General features: G+C 40.8%; 1 protein-coding gene across 3 annotated transcripts in view; it reads right to left on the reverse strand.

The window, feature by feature from the left end:
- The window catches only part of srrm3 (serine/arginine repetitive matrix 3), a 145,316-nt gene that overhangs the window by 47,657 nt on the left and 70,319 nt on the right, over positions 1–27,340 (reverse strand). For 2 of the 3 annotated variants that reach the window (XM_061898259.1, XM_061898260.1), the window contains exons 4-8: positions 26,762–26,866; positions 22,396–22,467; positions 22,139–22,207; positions 17,890–17,925; positions 14,234–14,284 (exon numbers count right to left, since the gene is read on the reverse strand). In XM_061898259.1, the coding sequence (XP_061754243.1) occupies positions 14,234–14,284; positions 17,890–17,925; positions 22,139–22,207; positions 22,396–22,467; positions 26,762–26,866 (333 nt within the window). The remainder of the gene's footprint in view (positions 1–14,233; positions 14,285–17,889; positions 17,926–22,138; positions 22,208–22,395; positions 22,468–26,761; positions 26,867–27,340) is intronic. The other variant, XM_061898261.1, reaches the window with a different exon arrangement.

A 27,340-nucleotide genomic window follows, 5' to 3' on the forward strand; every position in this document is an offset into this window, starting at 1 on the left:
TGAATGCTAGGGGAACAGTGCCCGAGGAAAGTGATAAGTTTATAATATTTAGCACTGATGGACCTAATAATATAAAGAGCTCCTTGATCAGTTTCCCAGGAAGAGGGTCAAGTAAACATGTTGTTTGTTTTATTCCATTTACACGTTGTAACAATTCCTCTAATGTTATTTCCTCAAAACGAGAGAAACTATTTTGGAGGGCAGTATCCGCCGTATATACCATCGTGTCAGTGTTAATAGAACCCCGTAGTAGCTGGGACGCATTGTCTTTAATCTCCTTTCTAATGACTTCAATTTTCTTACTAAAGAATTGCATAAAGTCATCTGCTGAGTGGGTGGAGCTACTGGAAGGAGTCCCTTGTTGGGTTAGCGATGCTACCGTACTAAACAAAAATTTAGGATCGTTTTTATTACGGTGGATGACATTTGAGTAATAATTAGCTTTAGCTAAGGTAAGCATGCGTTTATAAGTTATTAAACCATCACTAAATGCTTGATGGTGCACCTCAAGTTTAGTCGTGCGCCATTTGCGTTCCAGCTTTCTACATAATAATTTCTGAGCTCTAGTTTCTTCTGTAAACCACGGGGTGCGCTTTTTTGGAGCCTTTTTTAACTTTAGCGGTGCTATGTTATCAATGGTTTCGCGCAGGGCGTCGTTAAAGTTGTTAGTGAGGTTATCAATAGAGCCCACATACTTTGGGAATGGTGCCATTACCGAGGGCAGTAGGTCAGCAAGAGTTGTCGTTGTGGCCGTATTAATGTTGCGGCTGCTATAGCAGTTATTATTATTATTAGTTTGACGAACATGCGTCTGAACCTCGAATTTTATAAGGTAATGATCGGACAATACTTTAGTATACAGGAGTATCGTAACTTTGGAAGCGGTGATACCCCTGACAAGCACTAGGTCTATCGTATTACCGTTGCGATGCGTGGGTTCATTTATTATTTGTGTGAGACCACAGCTATCAATTATAGTCTGGAGCGCTACGCACGGTGGGTCCGATGGGGTATTCATATGGATATTAAAGTCCCCCATTATGATTATATTATCGGCGTGTGTCACTAGATCAGCAACGAACTCTGAGAATTCATTGATAAAGTCCGAACAGGGCCCTGGGGGGCGGTAGATAACGGCCAGGTGTAGAGGCAGCGGTGTGACAGACCTCATAGTAAGCACCTCAAACGATTTATATTTATTATTTATGTTAGGACTAAGGTTAAAGTTTTCGTTGTATATTAGTGCGACCCCCCCACCCCTTTTAAGCGGACGGGCAGTATGCGCATGTGTAAAGTTAGGAGGACATGCCTCATTTAGCGCAAAAAAGTCGTTTGGTTTAAGCCAGGTTTCACTGAGACCGATGACGTTAAGATTGTTGTCTCTGATGATATCATTAACTAACAACGTTTTGGGAGACAATGATCTTATGTTTAAAAAACCTATATTATAGGAAGTGGGCTGTTTTAGGGAATTTTTGATCAAATTATCCGTAGTAGCAATATTAATAATGTTGTGTTTATTATGCCCAGTGCATTCAGTATAATTACGACCATATCTAGGAATTGATACGACGGGAATGTTCCGATTGTTTGATTGTTGCTTTGATAAACTGCACGCATCATGGTTAGCCTCCTCAGTAACGGGGATTTTCCGATTGTTTGTTTGTTGCTTTGATAAACTGCACGCATCATAGTTTGCCACCTCAGTAAAACACATGTCCAACTCTGAAACACTCAAAGCAGAAAAAACTTGTTCTAATTTAACTGACTCCCTACCCAGACCAGTAGTCTCGCATCCTGTATTTAAATCCGTCTTCAGGGTGGAGGGAAGTGGTGTTCTGTGGGGATTAGCCTTCTGCTTTGTTTTTAGCCCCGCTCGACATCCGCGTTTCTGATCACACCGCTGGCGTCTGCTCCGTAGGCGGCCCCCGCTGCTACTAGACTCCCCTGCTTCACAGGCCGCTGGATGTAGCCGCCGACGTATTCCCATGCTAGTTAGCATGTTTAGCACGCCCGCGTCTATCAGTCCAAAACGGCCCGATATGTCCATATCCAGAAGTGTCTGGCGGTCGTACGTGATCACGGAGTGACCACGATGCGAGCCAGCCATGAAGTCTGCAGAACTGTCCGGCATTTCCGCCAAATGTTCCATCTTTAGCAAGAGCACCGCAGTGTCGCAGCCCGTCCGGGCGCCGCCAACATGGTCACTACTGCCTACTTTGTCTTGTTATATTCTTATTTTACTGTTATATTTGTATTCCCATTGTTGCTTTTTAGTTTTTATTCTTATTGTAATATTTCTCTATTTTGTTTTCATTTAAACCCTCATTATTTACTTTTTACTTTTATTTAAATTGATCTCAACACTGTACACTGCTGCTGGAATTTTAATTTTCCTGAAGGAACTCTCCTGAAGGAATCAATAAAGTACTATCTATCCATCCATCTATCTATCTATCTATCTATCTATCCATCTATCTATCTATCTATCTATCAATAAAGCAAGAAATTCCATTGATCAACCCTCATAAGGCACACCTGTGAAGTGAAAACCACTTCAGGTGACTACCTCTTGAAGCTCATCGAGAGAATGCCAAGAGTGTGCAAAAGTGTAATCAGAGCAAAGGGTGGCTTATTTGAAGAATCTTGAATACAAAACATGTTTTCAGTTATTTCACCTTTTTTTGTGACGTACATAACTCCACGTGTTCATTCATAGTTTTGGTGCCTTCAGTGACAATCTACTAAGTAAATAGTCATGAAAATGAAGAAAACAAATTGAATGAGAAGGCATACTTTCCAACCTTGAGACTTTCGAATTCGGGAGATGGAGGGGGGAGTGGGGGGGGGGGGGGGGGTTGTAGTGCAGGCAGCATACCCCTTCCCTTTTGAGTTGTCCTGGATAAAATTAAATTCTTTTTTCTAATCATTTTGGAACTTGCAAGCATATTTTTTCTTCTTACTCGTCGTTGTCATGTCTCTTCTTCGTTCTTCTGCTTTGTCTCCTTCTTGTTGTGTGTGCAGTTGTGAACTGAGCTCCAACAGCCGTAGATGTTATTGTAGTGTCCAGGAAGAGTTAGTAATGCAAGGGGTTCTGGATATTTGTTCTGTTGTGTTTATGTTGTGTTACGGTGCGGATGTTAAAGTTTTTTTTATACGGCCACCCTCAGTGTGACATGTATGGCTGTTGACCAAATATGCGTGGCATTCACTTGTGTGTGCGTGTGTGTGTGTGTGTGTGTGTGCTTGAAATTAACGTTATCATTGAACCAGTTGAAAGATAATATATCGTGTCAACAGTTCTTGACATTTTCGAGTAAAGACCATTGTTAAACTCGTCCAACGCTACATTATGTGATTGGGCCGGCACGCTGTTTATATGGAAGAAAAGCGGACACCTGGACAGCATGCAGCCGTTAAGGGGTGAAGGTTTCAGGTGAGAGAGGACGCAAAATGCAGTGCCTTTAAGGCATGCCCCCAATATTGTTGTCCGGGTGGAAATCGGGAGAAATTCGGGAGAATGGTTGCCCAGGGACATTTTCGGGAGGAGCACTGAAATTCGGGAGTCTCCCGGGAAAATCGGGAGGGTTGGCAAGTAGGTGAGAAGGTGTGTACAATTTTTTGGCCAAAGCATACATACATATGAGTATATATGAGTACATATTATTATAATAATATAGTAGATATACAAACCCCGTTTCCATATGAGTTGGGAAATTGTGTTAGATTTAAATATAAACGGAATACAATGATTTGCAAATCATTTTCAACTCATATTCAGTTGAATATGCTACAAAGACAAGATATTTGATGTTCAAACTCATAAACTTTATTTTTTTTTTTGCAAATAATAATTAACTTAGAATTTCATGGCTGCGACACGTGCCGAAGTAGTTGGGAAAGGGCATGTTCACCACTGTTACATCACCTTTTATTTTAACAACTGTTACGTCTTCGAGGGCGCATGGCTTCGATTGTTGTGTTCCTCAGCAACGCAGGAAGCAAGCAGAAGTAGCGTGGAGGTAAGATTAAGTATTTTTAATATAATTAAAGCAGCATCAACAAAATACAAACTGAGGACGCTAACAAGCGTGGATCAAAACCAAAATGTCACCAAAGTGAAAACACGAGGAATGCTAGTCTATACAAACTTACTATTGCAAGGAGAAGAAACAGGAGAACGTAAATGTTGCCTTCAGCAAACATTGACCCAGCAACTATTGCTGGGTGACAGCACACTATAAAGGGAGGTGATGAACCAAAACACCTGGTGGGAACACTAATTGCAAAACTAAGACAGGTGAGGAGAATTAGTGCCCATGGAAACCGAAAGTAAACAGGGAAAGAGGGTGCACCCAGGAAACAGACTAACACAGAAAAACTACCAAACATAAATCATGCCATGACCGGGGTAACGGGTTATGACATAACCCCCCCCCCCCCCCCTTAAGGGGCGGATACCAGACGTCCCAAACTAGAAATGCCCCCCCCCCCCCCCAAAATAACAGAATAAGTCCAAAGTCAAGGGAGGGCGGAGGGAGGACTTGGCGGTGGGCCACCAGGCCATGTGTCCGCGAAGCCACCGGGGACAAGCCAGGTGGCGACGGCGAGTAGATTTCCGCCGCAATGGTCGAGGAGGGCGACCTCGGAACAGCCATGTCAGTGGCCGTTGAGGCGGACGGGACTGGCGCCAGAACCTCCGCAGTCTTTGATTCCTCCCCCAAAGTCCTGGGCGTCGCTGCTGTTTGCGCCGAAGTCGCCCATGAGTAGTCCAGGGCCGAGGAGGTGGGTGGTGCCGTGGTGCGACCCGCCGGATACGAGGAGGTGGGCGGTGCCGTGGTGCGACCCGCCGGATACGAGGAGGTGGGCGGTGCCGTGGTGCGACCCGCCGGATACGAGGAGGTGGGCAGGGCCTTCGTGAGGCCCGCGGGATACGAGGAGGTGGGCGGCGTCGTGGTGAGGACCGCCGGACACGAGGAGGTGGGCGGCGCCGTGGTGAGGACCGCCGGACACGAGGAGGTGGGCGGCGCCTTGGTGAGGACCGCCGGACACGAGGAGGTGGGCGGCGCCGTGGTGCGGCCCGCCGGACCCGAGTAGGTGCTGGTGTGGGCTTCAGCCTTTGAGCAGTTGCTGGTGTGGGAACCAGCCTTTGATCAGGTGTCGGCGTGGGCGGAAACAGAGGCGGCACGTCTGTCGTCCTGGGGGGAGTCAAAGGCGGAGCAGGCGGCTCGTCTGTCGGCGTGGGCGGAGCAGGCGGCTCGTCTGTCGGCGTGGGCGGAGCAGGCGGCTCGTCTGTCGGCATGGGCGGAGCAGGCGGCTCGTCTGTCGGCGTGGGCGGGGCAGGCGGCTCGTCTGTCGGCGTGGGCGGGGCAGGCGGCTCGTCTGCCGGCGTGGGCGGAGCAGGCAGCTCGTCTGCCGGCGTGGGCGGAGTCAGAGGCGGATCAGGCAGCTCTTTTGCTGGTGTGGGCGGAGTCAGAGGCAAGGTAGGCAGCTCTTCTGCTGGCGTGGGCAGAGTCAGAGTGGTAGGTGGGTGCACGACTAGACAGGACTGTTCCTCCCTCTCCAGCTCTTTCAGCACCCCCTGGTACCATTGGTCCATCCACTCTGCGCTGTACCTCTCTGGCGGGTCCGACTTGCTTTGCGGCACTTGAGCAGGAAGTGAAGCCGACAGCGCCCCCGCTGGAGGAGAGGCGGGCAGCAACCTCAGTGGGAGGAGGTCTGCTTGTTCCGCTGTCACACTACTAGCCCTGCGCCCCCCCTCAGGAAGCAGATTCCAGATGCTAGATGGAGGTTTTGGGGGGTGCATTTGTGCGAGTTCGGCGGTAGTTGAGGGCACGGGCGGGTGGGCTCTCGGAAGCCTGGGGGCTGGCTTTGTGCGTCTGCGCTGCTCGCGCCCTTCTGGACAATTGCCAGCAGGTGACGGGGAGGAGAAGCCGGATGGGAAGAGCCTGGCAGTCCACGCTGGGGGAAAAGTCCTGCACCTCTTCCGCGCGTGCTCATGCGCGGCGCCGGGCTGCCGCTGGAGCCCTCGCCTCCCAGGTGGTGTGACGTCACCGCGCAGCGGGCAAAGCGCTGAGGAGAACGTCGGGGTAATTTGCGAGTGGAGGCGGAAGCGGTCCTCTGCGTCTGCTAACTTCACCAGAAGTTGTCCCCATGCCACCATAGCGTTGGGAGGAAGATCCTCTTCGGACAGCTCCGCCTCATCTTCGCACTCCCAAGGCCGGGCGTCCGCTCGGAGCTCCCGGAGGATGTCTTGCTTCTCCTTGTCAGAGAGGAACACTTCGTCTGGCTGGGTCAGTTACGTCTTCGAGGGCGCAAAAGACGGCGCTTCGATTGTTGTGTTCCTCAGCAACGCAGGAAGCAAGCAGGAGTAGCGTGGAGGTAAGATTAAGTATTTTTAATATAATTAAAGCAGCATCAACAAAATACAAACTGAGGACGCTAACAAGCGTGGAGCAAAACCAAAATGTCACCAAAGTGAAAACACGAGGAATGCTAGTCTATACAAACTTACTATTGCAAGGAGAAGAAACAGGAGAACGTAAATGTTGCCTTCAGCAAACATTGACCCAGCAACTATTGCTGGGTGACAGCACACTATAAAGGGAGGTGATGAACCAAAACACCAGGTGGGAACACTAATTGCAAAACTAAGACAGGTGAGGAGAATTAGTGCCCATGGAAACCGAAAGTAAACAGGGAAAGAGGGTGCACCCAGGAAACAGACTAACACAGAAAAACTACCAAACATAAATCATGCCATGACCGGGGTAACGGGTTATGACAACAACACTCAATAAACGTTTGGGAAATGAGGAAACTAATTGTTGAAGCTTTGAACGTGGAATTCTTTCCCATTCTTGTTTTATGTAGAGCTTCAGTCGTTCAACAGTCCGGGGTCTCCGCTGTCGTATTTTACGCTTCATTATGCGCCACACATTTTCGATGCGAGACAAGTCTGGACTGCAGGCGGCCCAGGAAAGTACCCACACTCTTTTTTTACCAAGCAACGTGCTGAATGTGGCTTGGCATTGTCTTGCTGAAAATAAGCAAGGGCGTCCATGAAAAAGACGGCGCTTGGATGGCAGCATATGTTGTTCCAAAACCTGTATGTACCTTTCAGCATTAATGGTGCCTTCACAGATGTGTAAGTTACCCATGCCTTGGACACTAATGCACCCCCATACCATCACAGATGCTGGCTTTTGAACGTTGCGTCTATAACAGTCTGGATGGTTCGCTTCTCCCTTGGTCCGGATGACACGATGTCTAATATTTCCAAAAACAATTTGAAATGTGGACTCGTCAGACCACAGAACACTTTTCCACTTTGCATCAGTCCATCTTAGATGATCTCGGGCCCAGAGAAGCCGGCGGCGTGTCTGTATGTTGTTGATAAATGGCTTTCGCTTTGCATAGTAGAGCTTTAACTTGCACTTACAGATGTAGCGACAAACTGTATTTAGTGACAGTGCTTTTCTGAAGTGTTCCTGAGCTCATGTGGTGATATCCTTTAGAGATTGATGTCGGTTTTTGATACAGTGGAGGATGCCGTCTGAGGGATCGAAGGTCACGGTCATTCAATGTTGGTTTTCGGCCATGCCGCTTACGTGGAGTGATTTCTCCAAAATCTCTGAACCTTTTGATGATATTATATACCGTAGATGTTGAAATCCTTACATTTCTTGCAATTGCACTTTGAGAAAAGTTCTTTAACTGTTTGACTATTTGCTCACGCAGTTGTGGACAAAGGGGTGTATCTCGCCCCATCCTTTCTTGTGAAAGACTGAGCATTTTTTGGGAAGCTGTTTTTATACCCAATCATGGCACCCACCTGTTCCCAATTAGCCTGAACACCTGTGGGACTTTCCAAATAAGTGTTTGATGAGAATTCCTCAACTTTATCAGTATTTATTGCCACCTTTCCCAACTTCTTTGTCACGTGTTGCTGGCATTAAATTCTAAAGTTAATGATTATTTGCAAAGGAAAAATGTTTATCAGTTTGAACATCAAATCTGTTGTCTTTGTAGCATATTCAACTGAATATGGGTTGAAAATTATTTGAAAATCATTGAATTCCGTTTATATTTACATCTAACACAATTTCCCAACTCATATGGAAAAAAGGGTTTGTATATAATACTTATTATAATTGGTTATGAAGAATATGTCAAAGTGCTACTCCTACCTCCTATCGACCAGCTAAAATGCTCCAAGCATGGATTAGTGTAGAGAGAGTGGTTTGCATTTTTCCCATCATCCCTTCTAATGGACGTAGAGTAGACATTTTTTATCATAATGAGCAGGCTGTGTTATGTGTGACCATGTTTAGAGAATTTTTGTACTGGCTGATTTTTAAAAAGAAATTCTGCACTGTGACTAGGGAAGGTTGTTTGGATTGGGTCATATTAAAAAAATACTGCAATTAGTTGACTAAAAAGCACAATTAATAACAGTGCAACTTTTGTTGGCCACCAAATGGGTACAAAATGGCAGTAATGAGACCACTCGATATCTATATATGATATGGGTGCACAGCTCCTGGTCAAATTGTTTATTGAACTCGTGCCGTCTTACAAACCAAATTGAAGATACCTGTTGTTTGGACACCACTAGTGTAGATGGTGTGCAGATGTTCAGGTGAAGAAAAAATACTGCTCGACAAACTTGAAGTGCTGATGGTAATGTGTGGACCTTTTTATTTGCAAAATAAGTTCAGTGCAGTGTTCATGCTGGCCGTGTACATCCTCCTGCATGTCTACAAGACTACAGCACTCCAAGATAGCAGTTCATACTGTCCCAGATCCGCATTCAAACACCAGATCTCTATAAAAGTCACGCTTGCTCAGCGAGTGTGGACCAGTTGTGGCTGGGACTCTCAGATTGACAATCCAGATGATTTAAAGGCCTGTTTAAGGGTGGACTCCGCAGACCAGACGCGCCATGATTCGAAATTTACCAGTTGGTGTGTGACGTTACTGCAGTTCGCCACGCGGAACTGCTGAGGAAGGGGAAGCAAGCCAACATCAAGGATGGCAAAAAGTATAAAAAGTAAGGTTGGTTTTTTTTGTTTGTTTTTTACTCATGCTCATTATGAGTGTTTTTGTTTCAGGGTTCTCCTTAAAATCCTCTTTTGATTTGGCCCAAAGCTGTTTAAGGTCTGGCAAATGTGTCCGTATCAGATCAATGCCGAGGTGCAAAAAGACACGGGCACAAATGGGTAAAACGGATCCGCACCGGATTTTTAAGCACATCTGGCCCATATCTGGACCAGTTATATTTTGCTATATGGGCTGACTCCTCAAAATGACATCATAGATCAACACAAGACTGTTGTAGTGGGCGATTTTAAGTAGTGCAACATCAAAACGGTTCTCCCGAAGTCCCACCAGCATGTAAAGATTGCAACATGGGAAAAACAAACACATTTGACCACGTTTAATGTGAAGGATGCCTGTAAGGTGGTGCCCAGGTCCAATTTTGAACATATTCCTTTTATCTACCCTGTCTACAACCAGACTCTCCCAGTGTACACAACTGTTGACTTGTGGAATGAATAGGCTGATTTGGTGCTTTAGGACTGCTTCAAAACAGGAATGTGTTTAAGACTGCGTTTGTTGGTGAGGACTGTACTGGGGATTCAATGATTAAACCTCAGTCGAGACCAGAGGTGGGTAGAGTAGCCAGAAATTGTACTCAAGTAAGAGTACTGTTACTTTAGAAATGTATTACTCAAGTAAAAGTAAGGAGTAGTCACCCAAATATTTACTTGAGTAAAAGTAAAAAGTATGTTGTGAAAAAACTACTCAAGTACTGAGTAACTGATGAGTAACCTGATTGCGGCAACAAATAATGCACAAAAACATAAAAATAGCAATGAGCAAATTCAGAGCCAGGAATATCTCTTAAACAACTAAAACAATAATATATATTAAATAATAGTACATTAAAATAAAAAATAATTGAGGCACATTGAGCCACAATAACTTAACAGCACCATAGGCTCAGTAGGCATGTATTGATTGATTGATTTATTGATTGAAACTTGTATTAGTAGATTGCACAGTACAGTACATATTCCGTACAATTGACCACTAAATGGTAACACCCCAATAGGTTTTTCAACGTTTATCAATTACTTATTAAATGATTAAGTCGAGGTGATCTACCTCATATATACATATACATACACACACATATCATATATACTGTACACACACATGTGAAGTGAAGTGAATTATATTTATATAGCGCTTTTCTCTAGTGACTCAAAGCGCTTTACATAGTGAAACCCAGTTCCATTTAAACCAGTGTGGGTGGCACTGGGAGCAGGTGGGTAAAGTGTCTTGCCCAAGGCCACAACTGCAGTGACTAGGATGGTGAAAGCGGGAATCGAACCTGGAACCCTCAAGTTGCTGGCACAGCCACTCTACCAAACGAGCTATACCGCCGCACATAGTATATAATTTATATTTATTTATTTTGCCGTTTTTGTTCATATGTCAAAGGTGTTTTAATGAATGTACATGCATGTTTAACATAAAGATTCCTATCTTTCATGAAGACAAGAATATAAGTTGGTGTATTACCTGATTCTGATGACTTGCGTTGATTGGAATCAGACAGCATTGCTGATAACGTCCACTTTTCAAATGGAGGAGAAAAAAAGTTCCTCTTTTCTGTCCAATACCACATGAAAGTCGTTGGTTTTTGGCATCTTATTTGTCCAGCTTCCATATTCGTTTTTATACACTTTACAAGAAATACATTGGCGGCAAACTCCATAGCTTGCTAAATTGTTTGCGCCGGCTTTCGGAGACTCTTATTTTGTTACCGCAGGCACAATGAAGCGGCACTTTTATTTTGAAGACAGGAACTGTGCGATCAGTCTTTAGGCTTTTGACGGGAAGTACGGTTGAAATAAAAAGTGTCTTTTTTCCTTTACACTTTTGATTGATTGAAACTGTTATTAATAGATTGCACAGTACAGTACATATTCCGTACAGTTGACCAATAAATATGTTTTTCAACTTGTTTAAGTCGGGTCATGTGACCGCCTGGCTTTGTTTGATTGGTCCAACGTCACCAATGACTGCATGTGATTGGTGAAACGCAGGCATGCATAGATCCTACTTTGAAGCTCTGTCATAAACCAAAACAAACATTAACAGATCAATAAAAAAAAGTAGCGAGTAGCGAGCCGAATGTTGATAAATGGAACGGAGTAAAAGTAGCGTTTCTTCTCTATAAATATACTCAAGTAAAAGTAAAAGTATGTTGCATAAAAACTACTCGTAGAACTACAATTTATCCCAAAAGTTACTCAAGTAAATGTAACAGAGTAAATGTAGCGCGTTACTACCCACCTCTGGTCGAGACACAGCCCATGCAGCCAAAACATTGTTCCCACAAAGAGCTGCATAGTATAGCCAAAGCAAAAACCCTGAATGAATTGTGAGGTCCCATCCACGCTGCGTGCACACTTATGCATTTACCTATGTTGATACTGAGGACAAAAAGGTCAGATACAACCAACGTAGACCCACCAGGTAAGCCAAGGGACAGTACAGGTTGATGCTGATTACCAACGGATGTGGCAGGGCCTACATTGCATCAAGGACCAACTGAACGAGTTTGACGCACACTTACAAGGAGAGGGACACAGTTGCAGCTAGGAAGGTGACACTTGCAGAAATTATGCGATGAAAAGCCACATTCTTTACTTTCCTTGTTCCTGATGCCCAACCATCTTTTTTTAGCCTGTGTGCTGTTATCCGTACCAGTGGAAATAAGCATCTCCCTCAGAGTCCTCATTGAGCAATGTGGGCCATTCTCAGTCACATGGATACTTTCAATAGGATTTGCGTATTTATTAAGGGGCACTGCTTGGGCATGGTCTAGCCGTGATAAATCACGCACACATCTGCGGTCGATTTCAAGTAGATTGCGATGTAACAAAGAAATGTCCTTGGATTTGTGCGCGCAACCACTTTCATATATCAGAATTTTTCCTGGCTTACGCTGTTTTCAAAATGTCATCATATGTCCAAATTTAGTAGGAAAGCAATGCAACTCTTTGTACATGAAGCCCCTGGTGTCTTAATGAAAATAATCTCTCTTTAAATGCTATTATGACTTAGACATGATTATTGTCCTTAGGTGAAGAAAAGAGCAGATCACACCTTGTTATCAGCGGGACTTAGGTGGAGAAGGTTAAAATCTTTTCATGGTACCCACATCAGTGATGAACTCACATGGACCTCACATGGAATGTTCAACAGTGACTAGGGCTGGACAGTTAATAAATTTTTTTAAATCTTAATTTCAATTTTGGCTTTTCACGATCATAAAAATATTATATTTGGAAAAAACGATTAATGGGCCGTAGAACATTCAGGCAAATTTCTGAGCTTGTAATGGTGAAACAAATGAGTGAGCGTTTCAGTTAAAAAAAGACTACGTCTACTATAAGTTTGGGATCGCCACATGGTTGACAGCGCTATTACGCCTAATCAACAATCAAAAATTTCAACGAAAAAAGTAAGGCCATATGATTTCCGCGTAAATATAACCGCGGATGCAATCACAGACGTGGCCAATTAAACGGAATATAATATTAAACACAGATAATCACGAACATTTTCTGAAATTACTGAAATGCTGTCATTGTGAGAAGGAAGATTTGTTTGGAAAAATAATGGACATTTTTCGTCGAAACATTCAAAGGCCATGTCCTGAACTAGAAAATATGGAGACGGCCACATGAAACACGGAATAAACAACAACACTAAATCTAGCAAAAACAATCCATACACCCTACAACACATCTCATCTGATTGTGTTGTTGGGAAAGATATTATCAATGGAATATCAATGTGCAAACGAGTCAGCAGTAGCAACCCTGAGAGCCTCTCCCTTTAAACCACCTCAAGTCGTCAGCACACTCGTCAACTTAGAAGTGCAGCACACTTACCCTCTTCACAATAACAGCGCTGTGCGCAACAACCGGTCTGACAGCGCTAACAAAATAAATGCTTCAAAAAACATAATGTACTTAAAGCAAAATGAGTATGCTTTGACTCAAAATCTGGGTCAAAATTTTCCAAAGATGTATTGTACCAATACATGTAAAAATTGTTGCATTTAATTAAGAAACATTTTAAGAAATTGTATATTTGACACAAAATGCAAACATTTATTTAAATTATAATTAAAGTTGAGTTTTGTTAGTGTAATAAATACTTGTTTTCAATTTAATGAAAAACTCAATATTTAAATATTCAATATTGTTCAAAATAATTGTGATTATTGTTTTAGCCATAATCATAACAAAGACAGTACTTCTGAAGGAAGCTGATAAAATTCTGAATGCTCACCAAACGTTTCAGCAACTTCTAAAGATGTACAGTTGAGCACATGTTGACATATATTATTAAAACTGTGAAGTAAAAGTCACACCAATACGTCACATTTATGACAGCCACGCCACAAAGAGGACACGGAACATCAATAGAGACAGAAGACCTTCACAACAAACACTTTTAACACTGGCACATCTGGCACACGCTACTGGAGCGTCACAGCCAAAACAACATGATTCAAAAACAGTTCTACCCACAGGACATCAGACTGTTGACTGGGCATATACAATCTAAAGCTGTGAACCACAATGTGCAATACTCAGTGGCCTAGTGGTTAGTGTCCGTGCCGCGATCGGTAAGTCGTAAGTTCAAATCCCCCCCGGTTCAATCATTGGTACTTTTACTTTTTAACTTTATTGTTGCAACCCTGCCTACACTTGAATGTCTACACTGTTCATTATATCCTCAACCTGTAATTGCTGAATGTTTTTAAATAATAATATATATATATATATATATATATTTATTTATTTATTTTTTTTGCAGCACCTACGCTGCAACTGAACTAACAGCGCCTTTTAAAACTATCTTTTTAATTTGTTCTTATCTTTGCCTTTTTCCTTTTTCATGTAAAACTATTTTCTTTGATATAGTTATCTTCTTTTCTTAAATGGACTGCAAATAGCAAAGTAGGAAATGTGTTGCTCGGGTGATCATAACAAACATTTTGAATCTTGAACCTATATTAAAATTTGGATATTAATAAAACTTGCAGTATTTACATAATCCACAATGAAACGTACAGACATAACAATATCTTTGCAGCTTCACATGTAAAATTCTATGAGATAATTTGCAGAAATGGTCTCACCTCTTTTTATCTTTGCTCCTGTCTCTGTGTTTGTCCTTCGGGCTTCCCGACCTGATAAAAAGACAAATAACTTCTTTAGTTATTATTATTCCCTATTATTTTAGCCCTATTCTTACCCATATACATTTAGATTTTTTTTTCTGATGAATGATGTGAGATACAATATAGGGTTGTACAGTATACCATTACTAATAAATACCGGGGTCCTAATGTATCAAAAAAAGTACTGTACTGCCTTTGTAAAATACTGGGAGTTTTTACTTTCACGCGCATGAGGCCGGTCCGTGGTGACATTACTGGTAACTTGAGCTGAGGCGCATGTAAGTCAACACACACACACACACAAAACTTTCAAGCGGAAACAGTGTGGAGACAGAAGAGGGAGACTTGACATGTGTTGGCTTCAAAACTAACGATAACGGTGAAGCTATAAACACTCAATTGTCGCTCTGCAAGTGGCGTTTTAAAACATGTTGGCTTGGGCAATATATATGATATACGATATTCATCATACAAATTTGTCAGACGATAGAGTTTTCAATACTATCGTTGTATCGTGATAATGCATGTTGATGACAGGCAAATTTGACAGTGAATAGAGAACAAAATCTTCCTCAATGCACTGCATAAGTGAATATCCCTCCACAATGTTTTAGCTGTTTCTAAATCACTAATCCTCACCTCCATGGCAACAAATAAACTATGTTTCTTAAAAGAATCATCCCGGCAGGATGAGGAATAGTTAAACATGCTTGACTACACGCTGTAGGACAGGGGTCCCCAAACTACCGCCGCCCGCGTCCACAAAGACCTATTCCAGTCAAATATTGTTTACAAATGTGTTAGTGAGCGATTCTTCTTTGACAAGATAATCCATCCCAACTCACAGGTGTGGCATATCAGTATGCTGATTAATCAGCATGAGTACTGCACAAGTGTGCCTTAAGCTGCCCAAAACAGGCCACTCAAAAATGTGCAGTTTTGCTTTATTGGATCTGGGGCGTCAGAGAAGCAGTCAGTATCTGGTGTGACCACAACTTGCCTCACAGTGCAACACAACATATCTTTCGCATAGAGTTGGTCAGGTTGTTGATTGTGGCCTGTGGAATGTTGGCCCACTCTTCTTCAATGGCTGTGCGAAATTGCTAGATATTGGCAGAAACTGGAACTCGCTGTGATATACGCCAAACCACAGCCTCCCAAACATGATCATTGGGTGACATGTCCGGTGAGTATGCTGGCCATGCAAGAACTGGGATGTTTTCAGCTTCCAGGAATTGTGGACATATCCTTGCAACATGGAGCCGTGCATTGTCATGCTGCAACATGAGGGGATGGTCCCGGGTGAATGGCACAACAATGGGCCTCAGAATCTCGTCACGGTGACGGCGAAGTTGGGAGAGTGGCCGTGCCAGCAATCTGAGAGTTACTGGTTCAATCCCCACCTTCTACCATCCTAGTCACGTCCGTTGTGTCCTTGAGCCAGACACTTCACCCTTTCTCCTGATGGGACCTGGTTAGCGCCTTGCATGGCAGCTCATCAGTGTGTGAATGGGTGTGTCAATGGGTGAATGTGGCAATACTATCAAAGCGCTTTGGGCTCCTTAAAAAGGTGTAGAAAAGCGCTAAACAAGTACAACCATTTACCATTTACGGTATCACTGTGCATTCAAAATCAATAAAATGCAATTGTGTTCATTGTCCATAACATACGCCTACCCATACCATAATCCCACTCCCACTATGGGCCACTAGATTCACAACGTTGGCATCAGCAAACCACTCTTCCACACAATGCTACACACGCTGTCTGCCAACTGCCCTGAATTGTGAAAACCGGGATTCATCCACTCAAGTCAGTTACGACAACAAACTGCAGTCAGGTCAAGACCTCAATGAGGACGAAAAGCATGCAAAAGAGCTTCTCTGAAATGGTTTCTCACACGTTGTGCAGAAATGTGTTGGTTATACAAACCAATTGTTGCAGCAGCTGTTCGGACAGCTGGTCTCAGACGGTTAGGGAAGTGCACCTGCTGGATGTGGATGTCCTGTGTGGTTACAAGGGGTCTGCGGTTTTAAGGCTGGTTGGATGCACTGCCAAATTCTCTAAAATTCCTTTGGAAACGGCTTATGGTAGAGAAATTAACATTTAATTCAGGGGTGACAGCTCTGATGGACATTCCTGCGGTCAGCATGCCAACTGCACACTCCCTCAAAACTTGCGACATCTGAGGCATTGGGCTGTGTGATAAAAATTTCACACTTCAGTGTGGCCTTTTATTGTGGGGAGCCTAAGGCACACCTGTCCAATAATCATGCTGTTTAATCAGCATCTTGATATGGCACACCTGTGAGGTGGGATGGATTTTCTTGGCAAATAAGAAATGCTCACTCCCACAGATTTAAACCGATTTGTGAACAATATTTAGGAAGATGATGTATTTTGTGTATATAGTAAAACAAGTATATATATTTATTTAATATAACTATATTTTAATTAATCAATCCAACAAAAAAATACACAACGATACCATAATAATACAATTCCAATTTCAAAACCAAACCGCACCCAGCAACATTCAGAATAGTAATAAACAGAGCAATTGAGAGGACACGCAAAATATGAGACAAAACAATCCAAAAGCGGTCAGACAAAAATGTATATTATCAACAACAGTATCAATATTAATAAAAATTTCAACATAGCAGTGATTAACAATCCCTCATTGACATAATCATTGCAAACATTTATTTAAAAAAAAAAAACATAAAAAAACAAAACAAAGAACAATACTGTTACTTGCATTGGATCTCATGAGACACATGGTGTCCAATATTTTCCACAGATATAAAATAAGTAATTTTTGGTTAATTTCATAGTTAAAACGAATTTAAATAATGGACCCCTTATTCCAATATATGACTAATTATTATCTAAACTAAATGCAGTTTTTTCTACTAATATCATCTCCATAGTTTGGTGTACCAGTCAGCATGTGTTGGAGTATCAACATCTATCCATTTTTTTAAATATTACCCTTTTTGTTAAGATGCATATTGAAAGAAATTCATATTGAAAGAAATGGATTTTTACTCTTTAATGACATGTTACTAAATTGATGGAGATCCCCAAGAATACAAGTTTGCAGTGTCATTGGGATGTTTATATTAAGGAATGTGATAGCTTCTTTTGTTGTTTTCAACCATACCTATTTTATTCTCTGACATTCCCACAATAAATGAACAAGAGTTCCCTCAGCTGCCCGACACTTCATACATAACTTGCTATCCACTACACTAATTTTAAACAGCTGTAAAAGTTTTAGATTTCCGAGTTCAACTCATGAAAAATGGGATAAAAACAAAAGTGTTGTGTTTATATTTTTGTTCGGTGTACATTTTGGTACCCATACATATAAAAAAATATTGGTATTGGAACAACACTAATGCCTTAACAACATACTGTACAGTAATGACACTCACTGATTATTCCATTGTAATCTTCAACCACTATAACACATTGACATGACACACGTTATTATTTCTCTCATAATGTCTTTCAAAATATATGTTTTTGTAAATATAGGTCTTTGGATTACCTTATACCATTAAAGAAATAAAACAACAAATAGGTGTTTATAGGTGTCCACACATACCTGTACCTCCTCTTTTTCCTGGAGCCAGATGCAGACCTACACAGTAAGCAAAAATAATTAGTGCATGACAGATGTGTGAACTGAATTATTTATATGAGTATGAACACAGAGATCTTTTTACCAGAACATTATGCCATGTTTCAGTTTGCAGCGAAATGTGATGGTGGAGTCTGGGCTTAAACTGCAGGTGTAATATTTTTAATTAAATGTGATGAGTGCACGTTTTACTACATTAGCATGGAAAGGCGGTTCTCTTTCTCACACATATTTAATGGTATTTGTTTATTACGTACACATTATATCGACCCAAAAGTTGAGTCACAGATGCCCATTAACACATATTAAGTAATTCATATCACTCTCAGCCTCACTGCAATTTCCATGGAGATTAGTGAGAAAGGAGTGGGAGTTGTTGTCATTTTACAGAGGACTTCCACATCTCCCTTGAGTCTATCTACAGTGCACAGCGGATTGGCCAAGAGCAGTAGGTTGTTGGACTTTCGACCAAATAAAAAAAAAAAAGAAGAAAGGTGTGACCCGATTGGAGGGAACCAACTAGGAAATATATTCCCTTTGCACAGATCTCAACAACTGTTTACAAAACTCAACAGTATAACTATACCTAACTAACGCTGTCATTTTTATCAGTAACGAGTAATCTAATTAATTACTGTTGCAATCATTGCCGTTACTGAGAATACAGTTTGATTGATTGAAACGCAATGTGTCTGGTTTCGGCACACATTGTCTGCATGCAGAGCGCAAGGGTGGGGATGATAAAATTATGAAGAAGAGACACAATACAGCATCTTCCCTTATCGCTATCCCTCCGCTGTCAGTGTCAGGCTTTGTGAGCCCAAGCACACAGACTTCCATTACCCTCCGCCCCCCTAAATAAACCAGTGGGGACAAAAATGTTGACATACACATTATCCAATTCTATTTAATTTAATCTTGTTAATGGCTGGGACAAATTCGGAATACATCCAATCACAGATGTTAAAGGCCTACTGAAACCCACTACTACATACCACGCAGTCTGATAGTTTATATATCAATGATGAAATCTTAACATTGCAACACATGCCAATACCATCGGTTTAGTTTACTAACTTGCAATTTTAAATTTACCGCGGAATGATGACGCGGAATGATGACGCGTATGATGACACGTGCGCGTGACGTCACCGGTGGTGGCGGACATGTTCTCCCTGCCCCGATCATGGCTAAAAGTAGTCTGTTTTTATTGCATTATTCAGTATTTTGGACATCTGTGTTGCTGAATCTTTTGCAATGTGTTCAATTAATAATGGAGACTAGAAAGAAGAATGCTGTTGGTGGAAAGCGGTGTATTGCAGTTGCCTTTAGCGACACAAACACAGCCGGTGTTTCTTTGTTTGTTTTGAAGCTTTAATATGGAACAGAGCGGTCAAGCAAACATGTTTCTCTACCACATGTCAACCATCAGGTTTCGGTAATAAAATTGTGGTAATACGTCGGCTCTAACCGTAAACATGAGCGGAGCTTCTGTCATTCTTCCTGCAGCAGTCAAAGAGGCAGCTGCGACTTTCTTGGCTCCTCCATGGCTTCCCTCAGAGACACTGGCGTACACCACACGCCTCCAACTTTCAGGTATGACTATAATCTCACTAAAACACAATAAGCAGATAAGGGATTTTCCAGAATTATCCTAGTAAATGTGTCTAATAACATCTGAATCGCTCCCACTGCCCTCGTCTTTTTTTTTCTTCTAGTCCTTCACTCTCACTATCCTCATTCACAAATCTTTCATCCTCGCTCAAATTAATGGTCTCGGTCCGAATCACTCTTGCTGCATGTGGCTATGATTATAAACAATGTGAGGATGTGAGGAGCTCTACAACCAGTGACGTCACGCGCACATCGTCTGCTACTTCCGGTACAGGCAAGGCTATTTTATTAGCGACCAAAAGTTGCGAATTTTATTGTCGATGTTCTCTACTAAATCCTTTCAGCAAAAATATGGCATTATCGCAATATGATCAAGTATGACATAAAGAATGGACCTGCTATCCCCTTTAAATAAGAAAATCTAATTTCAGTAGGCCTTTAAATAGCATCATATATGAGAGGGGGTGCGGACCGGGGGTTAGCAACGATGTTGAGCCAATCAGATACTTTCCCTTCCTTGTTTAAGAAGTGGAAATTCTCTCCAGCAGTGCTAAAACAAAAAATGTATGGATTTTTTTCCATGCTATAGTATGTGAGCAGTAAAGAGGTCACCTCTTATTTTTAAAGCCATCAGCCAGCGAGTCATTGTGAAATCTACACAACTGTAAATTGGCTATGTGCTTCTACCGCACTCATAAACAAAGTGTGATGAAGGAATGCATTGTAACTCCATTTCACAACACATATACACATCTGCCTAGCCAGAGTGGCATAAAAATATGTTTTGTTTCTTTGTGTAAATAAGTGGACAATACATAAGCTTTTAACACATGATGCAGCTGACATGATGATAAAGTAATTTAAGAAGAATATTTTTGTATTATTTTTGTTTCATCTGACCACAGAACTTTCCTCCAGAAGGTCTTATCTTTGTCCATGTGATGTCAGTTGAAACGAAAATTGAGCTGTTCAGCCACAATACCCAGCAATATGTGTGGAAGAGAAAAGGTGAGGCCTTTAATGGTGGTAGTTTTATGCTCTAGGCCTGTTTTGATGCCAATGGAACTGGTGCTTTACAGAGAGTAAATGGGAAAATGAAAAAGGAGGATGATCTCCAAATTCTTCAGGACAACCTAAAATCATTAGCCCGGAGGTTGGGTCTTGGGCGCAGTTGGGTGTTCCAACAGGACAGTGACCTCAAACAAATGTCAAAAAAGGTAAAGGAATGGCTAAATCAGGCGAGAATGAAGGTTTTAGAATGGCTTTCCCAAAATCCTGACTTAAACGTGTGGACAATGTTATTAACATGTATACTTTTGACCCACCAGATTTGGTCACATTTTCAGTAGACCCATAATAAATTCATAAAAGAACCAAACTTCATGAACTTTTTTTGTGACCAACAAGTAAGTACTCCAATCACTCTACCACAAAAAAATAAGAGTTGTAGAAATGATTGTGTGTGAAAGAAAAGGCTAAATCAGGCTAAAATTAAAGTTTTAGAATGGCCTTCCCAAAGTCCTGACTTAAAGGTGTGGATAATGCTGAAGAAACAAGTGCATGTCAGAAAACCAACAAATTTAGCTGAACTGCACCAATTTTGTCAATAGGAATGGTCAAAAATTCAACCAGAAGCTTGTCAGAAGCTTGTGGGTGGCTATCAAAAGCGCCTTATAGCAGTGAAACTTGCCAAGGGACACGCAACCAAATATTAATATTGCTGTATCCATACTTTTGACCCAGCAGTTTTGGTCACATTTTCAGTAGACCCATAATAAATTCATAAAAGAACCAAACTTCATGAATGTTTTTTGTGACCAACAAGTATGTGCTCCAATCACTCTATCACAAGAAATAAGTGTTGTAGAAAGTATTGGGAACTCAAGACCGCCATGACATTATGTTCTTTACAAGTGTATGTAAACTTTTGATCGTGACTGGGTGTGTGTGTGTATGTATGCATGTATGTATGTATATATATATATATATATATATATATATATATATATATATATATATATGCACACACACACACATACATGTGAAGGCCTATGCAGGAGTGACGGTCTCTGTTGCAAATGTCGCATGTGTATTCTGTCTCTCGTCCATCGGAGCTGTCATTTTGCTTTCTGTGGGCCCACCTATCCTTTCTCCACAATGCCAATATTTATTTCAAAATTACTAATTACTCCTTTATAATCTACATTCCTGCCTTCTTACCTCTCCTTTGCTTTTGCGTTTATGACGTCACTTTACCTTTCCTTTCTTGTCCTTTTCTGACTATTATGTCCGATCATCCTGCACCTTCCTGTCATTCCTCCTTTGCAGCTTTCCCTCTGTTTTCCTGTCCTTCAATTTGCTTTTCCTTCATTTTCTCCTGGGCATCTTTCTCTACTGCCAAAGTGAGTGGAAGCAACATATGGGGCAATATGTAGTAATATGTTTCACTGCAAAGTCACATTCATACATTAATACATACATTAATAAAATTTTAATTTCATCCCTGAACATTGGTCAGTTAGAAGCTAACACACCTGTCTTACACTCACGCTCTCGCCCACACACTCTCTATCACTCGCTCTCTCTCTCTCACACACACCTGTCACGTTTGTGTTTCTTCCCACTCTTTTTCTTCTTCTCTCTGCGAGTAGGTGATGAACTGCCAAGCCTATTGATAGAGAAAAGAAAACAGCATGACCATCGTGTCAAACTTTTGTTTGATTGTTGTCAATCTTGGGGTCTAAAAGTTTTATGCTTATCTGAGTTGATGATTCATTGGCATATCAAACCCTATTTTACAGGAACAATCAGATTATTTCTCAAAAAAAGGCTACTTTGTCAGTGGAGAATACTCACCGATTTCTTCTGGATTTCTTCTTTCTTTTCTTTGGACAAGTGGATGGGGAACTGTTTGATTTCTTCCGCTGTCTGACATATTCATAAAAAGACAAGCGGAATAAACTGTAAGTGATGAAGAAAATAACGTCTATAAATATTTAGGGAGAGGGTAATTAAAGTTAAGATGGAGTGTTTTATTTTTTATTATTGTGTCCATTTAAGGGAAAGTTTGTTTGAAATTGGAGGTCGACTTGAAAGGCTCCAAGTGCAATGTTTTGCTCTCAATGATCTGATCACAAGGCCATTCACTGAAGATTTTGCAGCAAGTAGATGCTTTGACAAGATGTGATCTTGAGTGATGTTTTGTGAAGACAATACTGTATACCAGGGCCGCTAAAAATAGTTGTAATACACGTTTCCACTACGAGTGTCAGTATTGATGATCTCAAACAAAAAGACGAGTTCTGGAACTAAAGTAATAGAGAAGTTTCTTACCTACAAAAAATATGACAGTATTATTGTTCATTTAGTCAGAATGTATTTAATTTAGCACTACATAATTGTATGTAAATTCATTTTTCATCAGTTTTAATGAATCGCTTCTTTTGCATGGTTTCATATCATTTGACAAAGTTAATCCTGTTAAACTGTAAGTAGATTAGATATTACTATTAAATATCATAAAATCAGACATTACCATTTAAGTCAGACATTAGCTTTGGTACGCAAACAAACATATCGCTTGTTGTCAACCAACTTTTACGGCCTGTCACTCAAATACATTTGTGTGCAACAATGATTTTGTAGTTCCTACGTGGAAATAATATTGCCAAATGTCACAAAAGAAATCCGCAAAATGCTTAAAACTAATAATGGGACTTTGCAATACTGGACGGAGACTCAACAGCAGGAGACACTGCATGAGTCTGCTACCCAAGGTAAATGCTGTGCAATTTTGTTACATAATTACATTAAAACTACTGTAGTTGTTTGTAGTACGGTAGGGAAGGGATTTATAAGCCACCATTCTTTGGTGGATCTCGTGTGAGAGGAAGGGGTACGGTTAATCATTTTGCTATGCAGTCTGCTGAAAATTATGGAAAGTGCCACTCTATTTAGCAGCTGACGCTGTGGTCATAGTTGGATTTGCCACAAAACACACTAACATATTCAACACTCTACTGCCATCTGGCGGATAAAGTGGAAAGTGCACCCTCACACACACTGCCGTATATAATTTGTCTATAACATTTTTATAAATACACTTCTGCATAACATTGAATCCTTATTAACATTAAAGAAAAAAGAAAGGAATATAGTTCAACTTACAACAAAGAACCACTGTATTAAGACAGTATTTAAACTGTATTAGAAACGATTTAAAGTGTATCCATCCATCCATCTTCTACTGCTTTATGTATTTGCCCAAAATAAAAAATATATCCTTGTTTGAACTGTAAAAATTTTTGACCTACTTAAACCATTTGATAATGAAAAATAAAATAAACACAATGTTGTCTATCTGTGTTAGCCCTGCGATGAGGTGGTTAATTGTCCAGGGTGTACACCGCCTTCCGCCCGAGTGCAGTTGGGATCCAGCACCCCCCGCAACCTCAAGAAGGACAAGCGGTGGAAAATAGATGGATGGATGGATAGTCAATAAATGATAATAATTTCAAATTGAACAGCAACTCAATACCACAATATAAAACACTCTAAACTACAAAAGAACAATTAGTAAAACAATTTGTGCAAATTGTTTTATTATTACTTTTTTATGAAAAAAATAAGAAATCAAGATTAATGGTTTACAATGAGCACATTTTGTTGTGCATTCCCGAGGTTAACCCACCCCACTATTTAAAAAAAAACTGTGCTATTGTAATGTTTTTAAGCGATATTTATTGTCTAAAAGTTTTTAAAAGGCTTTTTACATGTTAAAATTGTGCTGTTTCGGAAGGGCCAAACACGGATTTAATTGACCTCAATTAATTTCAATGGACAGGGCTGCTTTGATATATAAGTGTTCTGAGTTAGAAGCTCAGTCATGGAATGTTTTGTGCTTGTTAAATTGCTACTGTAATCTTTATATGGTTTCATTAATCACTTGAGCAGTAACAAAGGTCACAACTAGAACCTGTGCTATTCCGGTAGGAATTGCGTGTGAATGCCTTAATCAATGGTGAATCTGAATTTAAAAGCTAAAGGACTGAAGGACTATTTTGGTGAAAAAAGTTTTAATGTAGAATAGCAATGGTTTGAAAATTAAAGAGCTCAAAATCAACTGAAATGCTAGTGGAATGTAGAACGAATGGTAGAAATGGTTTGAGCGTGAAATGGTTTGAATCTCTAACATCGGTAATTGCACTGAAAATAATTATGAATATGGAAATGATAAATGTATGTTGCAATGTTGGATTTAAACTTTATGACTCAAAGATGTAAAATTTACAAAAAAAATGCGTGCTTTCGACCCTTCCAGGATTTGAACCCACGGTACCGAGATTAAGGGCAGTTGTGTGACCCTCTTGGCCAAACAATTCCAACTTCAATGCTGCAATGGTACTGTATTTTCAGCAAAATTTGGAGATAAAGGAACACTGTTTTGGTTAAACACTTTTCTTTATTTAATTAAACATTTACCGTAATTTTCGGATTATAAATCGCTCCGGAGTATATGTCACACCGGCCGAAAATGCATAATAAAGAAGGAACAAAACATATATACGTCGCACTGGGGGAAATTTTTTTAATAAACTCCAACACCAAGGATAGACATTTGAAAGGCAATTTAAAATACATTAAGAATAGTGAACAACAGGCTGAATAAGTATACGTTATATGACGCATAAATAACCAACTGAGAACGTGCCTGGTATGTTAACGTAACATATTATGGTAAGAGTCATTCAAATAACTGTAACATGCTATACGTGTACCAAACTCCTAATCGATAATTCCGATGAAATATTCTTCCTCAATGTCGCTTTTAAACAACTCTGCCAACTCCAAAGGAATGCGCCGCTTCCTCTTGTCGTTTTCTGCAAGATATTTCACTACGTCCAGCTTGTAATATGCAGTACATGATTTCCTTTTCGGTCCAATTTTTGTTCAGCCCTTCTCAGTTTTTATAAGTTACCGCCAACGATGAAATGATCCATTTTAATAGGCAGTAGCATATAGCATATAGCAGTTAGCATTTGCACTTCTGCCATGACCCTCCCCCGCCCAAATTTTATTGGTTGATGTGTATGTGACGATTGCTGACGTGTGTGTGACGATTGCTGACATTTTCTTTTTCTCTTCCGCGAATGAGATAAATAATATTATTTGATATTGTGTAATCTGCAGTACATGATTTCCTTTTTGGTGCCATTTTTGTTCAGCCATTCTCAGTTTTTATAAGTTACCGCCAACGATGAAATGATCCATTTTAATAGCTACGGCAGTAGCATATAGCAAATAGCAGTTAGCATTCCATGTCCCACAATGCACTTCTGCCATGACCCTCCCCCGCCGAATTCTTATTGGTTGACGTGTATGTGACGATTGCTGATGTGTGTGTGACGATTGCTCACATTTTCTTTGTCTCTTCCGCAAATGAGATAAATAATATTATTTGATATTGCGTGATCTGCAGTACATGATTTCCTTTTCGGTGCCATTTTTGTTCAGCCCTTCTCAGTTTTTATAAGTTACCGCCAACGATGAAATGATCCATTTTAATAGCTACAGCAGTAGCATATAGCATATAGCAGTTAGCATTCCATGACCCACAATGCACTTCTGCCATGACCCTCCCCTGCCGAATTGTTATTGGTTGATGTGTATGTGACGATTGCTGACATGTGTGTGACGATTGCTGACATTATCCTGGTCTCTTCCGCGAATGTGATAAATAGTATTATTTGATATTTTACGGTAATCTGTTAATAATTTCACACGTTAATCGCTCCGGAGTATATGTCACACCCACGGCCAAACTAGGAAAAAAACTGTGACTTATAGTCCGAAAAATACGGTACTTGCAAACAAGCTAACATTTGGTGGGGAGTTGAAATCATATAATGTATTAGTAGGGAAACCAAAGACATCCCTGGCTTAAACTTGACACCATATGTTCAGTTATGTAAGTCCTCAAGTAAGACACAATTTGTATTAATGCAGAATTCATGCTGTAAGCCATTACTAGCCGACTTGTTTGGCTATGTGAAGTATGTCACACAAGCATTATAAACAATCTGTAACATAAAAGTTTTGATCGACTATCAAATAATATCGGACGACCAGAGTGTGAAGCGAAAGAGGAATAAGAACAACTTATGTGGGAATGCCTTTGGCACAGCATGCATGCATTGTATGTGTGTTTGAGCATGTGCTTGACCTGTTATCACTGTGATGGTCATCATAGGCATAATCTCCGCCTTCATCGCCAACCAAATCATCGTCGTCCTCATACTTTTCAGGGTAGTAGTGCAAGTGGTTGACCCTAAAACATGACAACAGAGGGTCAGGAACGTGGACTTAAGCTAAAAGGAAAGGACTGAAACATTAGGCTGTGAAATCTGCTCTCGTATTTTGCTTTTTGTTCTAGCATGAAAATATTCAATCTCGATTTCAACATTTTTGACTGATTCTGACCTGCAATGCAAAAATTAAAATACAGAGATGTGGAGACACAAAAAATGTCTTTAAAGCTTTGCTGCTGTGGGTGTTGGTTGTTGTGTGCATCTATGAAGGCTTGCTTATTTTCTTCTGTTTTTCTCCAGTTCTCCTGGCAATGTAAATTTGTGTTTCTATTTATTTGGATTTGTTTGTAAATAGTTGTGCTTTTTTCTATGTTGCTACTTTTTTTGGTCTTTTTGCCACGCTTTTTGTTGTTACTTTTGGACTATCTTTTCAAGCATTTTGCTTCGTTTTGCTCTTGCATACCTCTTGGACTGGACTAGCTTTGTGCTCATAT

Source organism: Nerophis ophidion, linkage group LG04 (genome assembly GCF_033978795.1).
Source record: "Nerophis ophidion isolate RoL-2023_Sa linkage group LG04, RoL_Noph_v1.0, whole genome shotgun sequence".
Classification (NCBI taxonomy): Eukaryota; Metazoa; Chordata; class Actinopteri; order Syngnathiformes; family Syngnathidae; genus Nerophis; species Nerophis ophidion.